Consider the following 10,142-nt stretch of genomic DNA (forward strand, 5'->3'; position numbering starts at 1 on the left):
CTCTTGTTCTTGTTTATGGTGTACAAAAGAGTGAGATGAGTGATGGTATTTATAGTGAACAACAATACATAAAATAACAAAGATAGTGCTTAATTTGGTAAATGAGTGGGTGATCATAGTGTTTGATGAGTAGATGATCATAGTGCTTGAGTTGGTAAAAGAGTGGATGATCATAGTGCTTGAGTTTTGGTAAAGAAGTGGATGATCATTTCAATGCTTAATTTATAACAGTTATTGTTTTATCATATATTACTTCTCGCTCGCTCTCCGCTGAATATTGTTTCTTTCCGGTTCAAAAATGAATCCATATGGATTTTAAAACTATATTTGAAAACCAAATATTTATTTATGCGGCCCGGCCGATAGGATGTGAACTTATGTTTAAACCTAAAAATGAATTGGAGTTATGTCACATAACTTATGTATTCATCTTCTTGCTAGTTGTCCTATCTTGTGCCCATAACTTTTGGTAGGGAGTTTTATATCTTACTACCAATATTTATCAACTGATCAATATTTCTTTTATCTTCATTCAAATTGACCATTTTCACGTGACTACGTACAATGAATACGTTGAAAAAATTACAATGAACCGAAACGATAATATTTTAAAATGGTAAAAGCCACATGGGTGCAATGGTTAAAAATTAGTTTATACTAAAATATTACTTTACATGTCGCTGAAATTTGACTCTTTAATGTTTAAGATGTACAAATTTGTTATTGAATCTGAAATATGAACAACTATATAACAGGGAATTGCATTGAATATATCTAAAATATACTTGTTCGATTAATTTTTTATTCAGCTAATTTTGTTTACTAATTATCATATAAAACCTCACCAATTTTTTAAAAATCAAACAGAAAGACATATCATTTTTTTTTAACAACCCAGAAAGACATATCATCTGATGGGTGTAAAAGAGTAATGAATACATTGAGTGGAAGCAACCTAAAAAGTATGGGGAACAGTGGAGGTCAACGGCCAAAAGAATAGCCACGTGTCTGTTTGGGCAAATAAAAGATGCTGGCGGCCATAGGGATATGATGAATGAACTAGAGTAATATTGTGACACGTGTCATTTCCTCTCTCGTCTGTCGAACCACTTAGCATTCAGCAAAGTGATTGTTGTGTGTGAGAGGGTATGTTCATTTTGGAGAATATATGAGAAAGAGGGAGAAACTTGGAACATTGTTGCATGTGAGAGTGAGAGGATGGTTATCGATTGTATCCAGTAACAGAGAGCCGGCAACTGTATTGATAGGTTCGAGATCTTCATTTTCAACCCTGACAGATTATCTAAATGATACACTTCGGTGGAAAGATAACAGCAAGGTTATTGGAAGTTATAGTCTGGTAAAAAATAATTACTTGCCTTCAAACTCGTGGACAAGTGATGGATATATCTTCCAAAGCTATGAGAATGTCTCCACACTCAGGCAGCACAGTTTCTTCAAACACAAAGATAGATTTTAACATCCCAATGCTACTTTATTTGAGACTTGTGTTTTGGTCATCTGAACAAATATTATTTTCCATAGTAGAGAACAACATGTTGAAGTCAGAGCATCTACAGTATGCATCATCCTATAATTTATAAGTCTAAAAGCCAGAAAGACATGAGTTACTACACGGACAAAAGGCTCGGACACAAACACTATTATGATTGACCAAATTTAAGTACTACTATAACAGTCTGACAAGCTAATACTATTTTAGATTGTCTTCACTTCTGAATATAATGAGAAGCTAATACTACAAATACGAATCGGTGATTCATTGTTAGCCCTAATAGATTAGTACCATTCTCTTTAACTGCTACGTTACTGCATTGGTCAAATCTGGATATTCTCACTTTTTCACAATTCTTTGATAGAACAAGAAAGAAAGATGAATTATATCTTACAACATGAATGAAGAAATGGGAAGCTGTACATAAATAATACAACATATACTCTGTTTCTTGATACTCACGTTCTCGCTCGCTCTGACAACAAATTTTATGACTTCACTGACCAAAAAAAATTGAAAATTCAATCGTATCATAAACCAAACTCCACCACCACCACCACTCTTTTCTTCATCACCATTTATTGAATTTACTAGCATTACCAGCTGTAGTACGACTCTGCCGCCGTTTCTCCGCCGTATATCCTTCCACCGGCTAAACACGACGAGGGAAAACTCACGAGCTCTTTACAAGGCTCCGGCGAAACGTCCTCCGCGTAACCAGAGACGTTGGAGCATAACCAAGATTCTGAACTCGTTTGTAAATGAATATCCTTTAGACATATCGACGTGAACGGAGACTCTCCGATACCGGTGAAGTTCCCAGCCAATCCTATACCATCTCCGGTGAAATTCCTCAGGACGATACGCGTCACGACCGGGAGCGCGTCCCGGTCGTATTTATCATCCGCGTGCGCCCCGGTGTGTCCGTCGGCCACGATGGCTGTGTCTACACCGGAGAGAACAACGCCGGAGATTGTGATATTACGGATATACCCTCCTCTGCCTCTGGTGGTTCTGAACGCGACGCCTACGCGTGAGCTGTGTATGGTGAGACGCTCCACGGTGATGTCGGAGATTCCGCTTGACATCTCGCTCCCGAAGGAGATTCCGGCGCCGGTGGGAGATTTTAAGACGAGGTTACGGATGTGAACGGTGGTGGTTGGACGGCCGTAGTTTATGCCGTATTGGTCCCAACCACTTTTGAGAGAGACCGTGTCGTGTCCAACGTTGATCGTTGAGTCCTCGATACAAACATTGTCCGAAGAATCTGAAAGAAAAAAATAAAATAAAATAACTTAGCTAGTGAATTTTGTTATTATTTTTTAGCAAATAAAAAGAATATTATTATTATTATTATTTGAATATCATGATGTTCGAGGCCGAAACTAGTAAATCTTCCAGACCGAAGTGATTTTTACCTGGGACAACTCCAAGAACGTAGGGAGAATCAACGCTTGTTTCGATCAAAACTTTTTTGATATGAACGTGACTGCAATAAACAGGGTGAATGTTGACGGATGGTGCGTTTAAGAAGGTTAGGTTCGATATAAGGATGTTTTTGGATGAGACGAATTCGATGATATGAGGTCGGCTATAGTTCAAAGTTCCTGACTCTAGCCACTTCCACCAGGCCGCACCTTGACCATCAAATGTCCCGTTATCACCTGCCATATATAAAAAGTTAAAGTATCAATGTCGTCAAGTCAAATAATAGGTAATGATTGTGATTTACCAGTGATGACTACGTCTAGTAGATTGTCTCCGTTGATCAAACTTCTGTACCGTTTCCCCGGAAGTTCAATTCCACGACCATATGACGGTAGAGGACTGACAATGTCCCAATGCGATGGATCCTAACCACGTTAGGAACAAATAGAAACAATGTCACCACTATAACCAACAAAAGAAGCTAAAGCTAAACACTCTTCATACCGGTGAAGCAAGAATGGTAGCTCCTTTCTCTAAAAAGAGTGTGAGATGGCTAGTGAGATTGAAGCTTCCGGTGAGCCATTTCCCAGGTGGAACATAAAGCTGAGCACCGCCTTTATCCGCAAAGGACTTGAGGTAGAAAATAGCGTTTTGGAAAGCAATCGTGTTGAGGGACTTGCCGTCTCCAACCGCTCCAAACTCGAGGATGGAGACGCTGTGAGGTCTAGGGTCTAAATTGAAAGTCTTCTTGCATACGGCATTATTGCTTTCTACTTTGATCAATAATAGATTGGTGAATGCCAGTAGCCAGACCAATGCCACCTGCATTATACAACTTGAGATAATCAGCTTACAATTTTGATTAATATCGAAAAGTGATGAAAACTGTCAAATAAATGTTAGCAAAACATGGATGTGATTCATGTGATGCTGAATAACGAGAATTTTATGTGACGGGAGACAAATAAAAACGTTTTGTCTAGAGAAAATTCCGGGAAAGTAAGAAAAATAATCCTAAGAATGTAAAACATGAACTCTATTCCTTTCTTGGTGTCAACAACATAGGAAGTTCCGAGAAAAACTAAACTTCTCTGATCAGTATTTGATGGCGAAAATCAGATGTAATTCTCTTGGAAAATAGGATCATAAACTTGCAACTATATAAACAAACAGAAGCATCAATCAGAAAATCACTCATATGAAGATCCAAGCAGGTGAAAACAGAACAAGTTAGTAGAAAACAGAGGAAATAAATCGAAAGATCTAGACAGGCTTCCAGATTTCGCTCTGCTGAAAGAAGAAAAGCTCAGAAAGTATTTAAATTTCATTTGCTGGAGTTGGAGAAAAACAACCAAGATTCATAGAGACAAGTGATAGAATCATAGGATTGAAGTACAACCCGTAAGAGATTCGTCTGCAAAAATTCATACTTTTGGAATTGGAGATGATGGACAATTAAAACAAAAGCAAAAGAGTTTCAATTTAAAAAAAAAAAAAAAGACAACAAGAAAAGGGAGAAACGTACTTACTGGCATCTTCATGAACTCAGAAACTTAAAGTTCCTGAGGAAAGGAGAAAAGTCTCGGCGAGGACAGAACCCAACAAAAAAATAGAGCAGAGAAGATGAGAGGAGAAGGAAGCAAGAGAGAGTCCGAAGCCAAGCACTTACATGTGTTTAACCGCACTGTTTGTTGGAATTGCTATCAAATCAATATTAGTAATAATAATAAATCATTTATTAGTGTTATTGATCCGAGTATTTAACATTAATATTTACATAAAAGGACCAGACAATATAATTCACCAAAATCATGGACTGATATTTCGGCCTTCTTCCCCTAAAGTAAAATTTAATTAATGTTATAACATACATGAATGACTGTTATATTTATAATTTTTAGGATCCAGAAATTCAAATTAAGATGTGGGAGTCAGGAAACAACAACAAAAGAAAAAAAGCAAACCAAGATACTGTATATAGCTTTGGAATTACAACTACAGTTGATCTAAATTCTAAAAGACACTTCTACTAGCGTGTTCAATCCATGCCCAAATAAGAAGAAGCTAATCCAATCGTTATTATATAATTATAATTTAAACTAATTTCTTATGTAAATTACATAAATTTTCTAGTGATGAGTATTTTTTTTTTTTGTCTTGAACGATTGGAGCAGCATATCTTGCCGACACTACTATTCTACATTTTGAATGGCTATTTTAAGTCTAAAACTAGTTGAAAAGTAAGAATTGCTAGTACAATTGTCTATAAACATTACTGGTTTTGTCTTGATTCTGCTCTACCTATACACATTATTAAATGCTAAGAAACTAAAATAACGAATACGTACTGTGATTTATTTAACGATTTTTTTTTGAAAAATACCAAGTAATTGATAAGAAAATAAGTAAATTTAGATGTTACTAACATTTTCATATACTTTTCCAAAATAGAGCAAATCTATATTGTAGTTGAATTTCACTCAAACCTTATTCCAATTTATAGTTTAAAAGAGAGTAATGATTATGATTAAATTTATTTTCTGATTTTAGAATAATTTTATTTCTCTCTATTATGGAAAAATATAGTAGAATTCAAAAAAATAATCCAAATTATATTTTGGAATTAGAAAAATAGAGTGATGCTGAAGGAGATGTTCTAAGTAGTTTTTTTTCTCAAAATATTATTAAAATATATTCTCTATCAATTTAAATGATTGATGTTTCAGTTTCAGTTTTTATATTTTTAAAATTTTGATGTTATTTGACTTTGATAAAATATGAAGTGTGAATAGTTAATACTGAAATAAACAAAAATTTAAATTAAATAAATATAAATAGAGTATTATTTAATCAGAAGGAGAGAGACAAGAGGAGAGAAGAAGAAGTATATGATGTGTTAAAATGACACATGGAGTTCATGTGGTCTGTTTTGATTTGAGCAAACAACCGTCTGGATTTACTGTTTAGAAAAATAAGAAATTAAGTATATTTTTGTATTAGAGACGGCAACTGAAATAAGTATAATTTGGCAAGCTGGTTCATGTAATAAAGGATTAGGAAGTCGTAGTATATAATAGTACTAGTTTACAACCAAGATACGAAACCTTGTTAATCTAGTTTTACAAAGGTTACTACATTCGCATTGCCTTGCCTTGCCTTACGCATGACGAATTTATATAAAAATTATTTAAAAAATATCGTATATAAAAATAAAATTTATATTCTTAATCGAATAAATATTCTTGGCCCTTAATTTTTTTTTGTTAATTATATAATTTGTTCACTAATGAGCTCATTCCATTTTAAAAATATTTTAGGTCAAAAAATCATTTATCGCATAAGAACCTAACATTTAGGCCGAAAAATCGCAGACCTACTATTAGATTACAATGAAAATATAAGAGTTCGGTTTTATATCATGATTTAGCAATTTAAAAGTTAATTATGGTTATAAGAAGTTTATGTTCACGTGTCAATCGTAAATATCGTAAATATCTTCAATATTTTCTAATTTTGTGTCGTTTTTTTCATTTTGGTTATTGCTCGAAATAAATATTGATTTTTGAGTTTATTCCCATTTCGTTATTTTGTTTTAGTTTGATATTTAGAAAATGTTTCAGATTTAAAATTATTAAATAGATACATACTTAGGTTAAGATCCGCTCCTTGAACATAATAAATATTTTATATTTATTACTTATATTATGTTTTTCTGCGTATTATGAAATAATAAAATAATAATTATATATTAAATAACTAAGAAAACAGTTACTATTATGTAATAAATTGGCGTGCCCATATAAATCAAACGATCGCTCTTGTCTATTCGCAATTTTTTTAGGGTAAATAAATCAAAACAATCAATCTTATCTATCGTATATGATATATAATTAAATTAAAATGATATTAACCTAGATATATAGTATACTTTTAATATGGATATTTATTAAATAAGGTTTCTACTTATATGATCTTATGATTATTTGCATATTTGTGTGATAAAATTTTACCCCAATGATTTTTTTTTAGTGTGGAATGTTTAGTGGTTTCAATAATTTATAATTATTTAAAAAACAATGAAGATTTCAAAATTAAAATATAAACTTTTCAATATATGTTCAACGTATATATCAAAATATAAGTATGTATTTTCATATGATGTATATCGTTTAATTTAAACGATATGAAATATATATTAACATAAACACGTATTAAAATAAAATTATTTATTCATATGATTTTATAATCACTGTATCTTATTATAGAAAAAAAATTAAACATTGATCACAAAAGTTTATGTGAGACTTTTAACAATTTTAGTAATTTATACTCGTTTTGAAAAATTCAAAATACAACATATAAAAAAAATCTAAACATTTATTATATGATTAATGTAATTATGTAATTTATTTAATAATAAATAATTAAACAAGAATTATAGAAAGTATACAGATTGTTAGCAAATTTTTATTATTTAAAATCATTAATTGTCATATATATTTTAATCACATTAGGTAATTCCGTAGGTTTTATTTAAGGAGATAATTTAATTTGATAAATGAGTGGTCCATAATAGACATACTATATAATATAACATTCCTTAGCAATTTAATTTTAGACTAATAAAATTATCAATTGATTTTCAAGCCGCCACGTAAAAAAAATTAGCATTTTAGTTACGTGTTAACTCAACGTAATATTTTTTTAATTAATACAAATTACGTGTTATAACTTTTTAAATGTTTTTCTATTAATAATAGACATGAGATTCACTGACATGAGAGTAAGTAAGTTAAGCACAGACAAGTATTTCCAAACTTTCTAGTTATTTATCCTAACAATAAATTAAAATTATTATTTTCGTAAAAAGGAGATGTGGGTTTACACTACAAACTAATCAATTTTGTTTTATATATAAAAGAAGAACAGTTAGGCTTATTCAAAAATTATATTACTATGATTTAGTGTAAACTAGTATTATCACCCTGTGCTAAAGCATTGGAAAACTTTTCTGCTATTTAACTTATCTTTAAAAAATCGTAATAGTTTTATTTTTTGGTTAATAATAATTGAACTTATTTAAACACATTTTTTGGAGCTGCATACCACCTAGAAATATTATATCTGATTCATCAGTTTTATATGTGTTTATTTTGTAATTAAGTCTTCTTAAAATAAATTTACTTAAAATTAATGTAATAAAAACCATGAAACTAAACATGTATATAAAACAGTTGTTTTCTTATAATAGACTTACAAAAGTTTTTAAAATCCTCTAATACACTCTTTTATAAGAAAACATGTAAAATAATTATTTAAAAATTATTAAAATAAGTGTAGTAATAAATATGTGTGAAATTTGTTTTTGTTCAGAGGAAGAACTGTAGAGAAGGAGAAGGAAAAGAAGTCGACGGAAGGAGAATGAAGATATGAAGAAGAGAATAGAATCTAGGTTAAAAAAAAGTAAAATAAATAAAATTAAAAGGTAAATAGAAAATAAAGCAGTTTCTGATCGTGATTTTATCTTAAACATAGTGGTGATATTGTGAGAAAATTTAGGAATTTAGGTATTTGCGGTTTTTAAAATCGAGACCTGAATTTTTTTTTCTTAAATGGGCATTATTTTCTTGTAAATAAATTTCATGTGTCGGTATTTAATTTGATAGGTAACTTATGATTTAGTATATAAGAGCATGATTAATTCAGATTCTTAGGATGAATTTCTTAATTTTTTTAATTAAAAATTAAGAAACAATTTTTTAATTTAAGAATCTCACTATGTAAAGAAGACACGTAAGCAGTAGCGCATGTGCTTTAACTAAGACAGTGAGACAACGGGACCCACAAGCAATCATCGGAGGGAAGTGCCAGCCTGGTTTTGACAGATCATTTTCCACAAAACCACATATGCTAATGCTGCTTCCACACATTTTAATTTTAATTTCCACACCTATTTTTATTACAAGATTTAAAATTTTAATACATTTGTATCAAATCAAACAAACATTTTTCTATTTTTAGGAAACAAAAATAATCGAGGGGAATACCAGATTAATTGCACTTGTTAAGATATGATTTGATTAGATTTTCTGTTGACTATAAATATACATCACTAATAGTATGTTGTTATATTTTCTTAATTGATTTGGATTATAAAAAAGGTATAGAGAATCTTCCCGAGTATGAAATAATGGTCTTCACGTTTACTCTATTTAGTATTTACAAATTAAACCACGTAGAATTTTAAAGTTTTTAAGTTCAAAAACACGTCTTCATCATATATTATAAGTTATCAATTAGTAATCAGTTACAAGGTCTCTGTCATATTTGTTGGAATCTTATGAAACGAGGCGGGTCATATACTTATGCCGGGTTATACTTATGTCAATATCTAAGAAACAAAATTATTATCTTTTAGTTTTACGTCGTGTGGTCACTATAATTGTGCCAGGCCATTTTCCCGTGATCAATAAGTTCCAAAAAAGCAACTAATATTACTAAATATCAATTTGTGTTATAAAAGGAACTGAAATTTTATTGTATCGCAGAAATTTAAATAAGAGCAAAATTTTATATCCGTACGAAGAAGATAACACTGATAAGAAGAGAGGATGTGTTATTAGAAGGAGAAGGATGGTGTGTTTTACAAACGATCGAAACGATCGTTTATATAGAAATGAAAAAGTAAAGTTACTGTGCATGCATAGTGACAGCGGAATCCATAATGATATTAAAGTCAACAAATTCTGCGCCTCCCCCGTTTGCAATACGGCGCTTCCATAACACTCCCCCTTGGGGACCGGTGTCACTATCCACTCTCGCTTAACGTCTTTGTTGCCTCGTTAAAAACCTTTCCAGGAAAACCCAATGGGAAAAACTATAGTAAGGTAAAAAGAGTACAACTACGTAAGCTTCCCCTCGAATAAGCAGTCATAGATCCTTCTGATGACGCATTCCAATGTTATGGATGTGTTTTCTGAATACCGAGGTAGGGAGTGATTTTGTGAAGAGGTCGGCTGCATTGTCGCATGATCGAACATATCTTACTTCAATCTCTTTATTCTTCTCGAGCTCTTGAGTATATGAGAAGAACTTCGGAGGTATATGTTTGGTTCTATCGCTTTTGATATATCCTTCCTTCGTTTGAGCAACACATGCAGCGTTATCTTCATATAGAATAGTTGGCTCCGTATTTTCG

General features: G+C 31.6%; 1 protein-coding gene across 1 annotated transcript; it reads right to left on the reverse strand.

Annotated features, from left to right (window-relative positions):
• Nucleotides 1-1,877: 1,877 nt before the first annotated feature.
• Nucleotides 1,878-4,695, reverse strand: LOC106295966 (probable polygalacturonase). Its single transcript, XM_013731985.1, has 5 exons — nucleotides 4,474-4,695; nucleotides 3,449-3,766; nucleotides 3,249-3,369; nucleotides 2,935-3,180; nucleotides 1,878-2,783 (listed from the first exon to the last, which is right to left on the reverse strand). Exons 1-5 carry the CDS (start codon nucleotides 4,483-4,485, stop codon nucleotides 2,113-2,115), a joined length of 1,368 nt encoding a protein of 455 aa, XP_013587439.1. The 5' UTR covers nucleotides 4,486-4,695; the 3' UTR covers nucleotides 1,878-2,112.
• Between the last annotated feature and the right edge of the window lie 5,447 nt (nucleotides 4,696-10,142).

This window comes from Brassica oleracea, chromosome C5, assembly GCF_000695525.1.
Source record: "Brassica oleracea var. oleracea cultivar TO1000 chromosome C5, BOL, whole genome shotgun sequence".
NCBI classification, from domain to species: domain Eukaryota; kingdom Viridiplantae; phylum Streptophyta; class Magnoliopsida; order Brassicales; family Brassicaceae; genus Brassica; species Brassica oleracea.

What these genes read in the sequence shown, in the direction of transcription:
- LOC106295966 (XM_013731985.1), bottom strand. An exon ending in CTACCATTCTTGCTTCACCG is followed by an intron (nt 3,370 to 3,448) that starts GTATGAAGAGTG and finishes TAACGTGGTTAG; the next exon opens with GATCCATCGCATTGGGACAT. An exon ending in ACTAGACGTAGTCATCACTG is followed by an intron (nt 3,181 to 3,248) that starts GTAAATCACAAT and finishes TATATATGGCAG; the next exon opens with GTGATAACGGGACATTTGAT.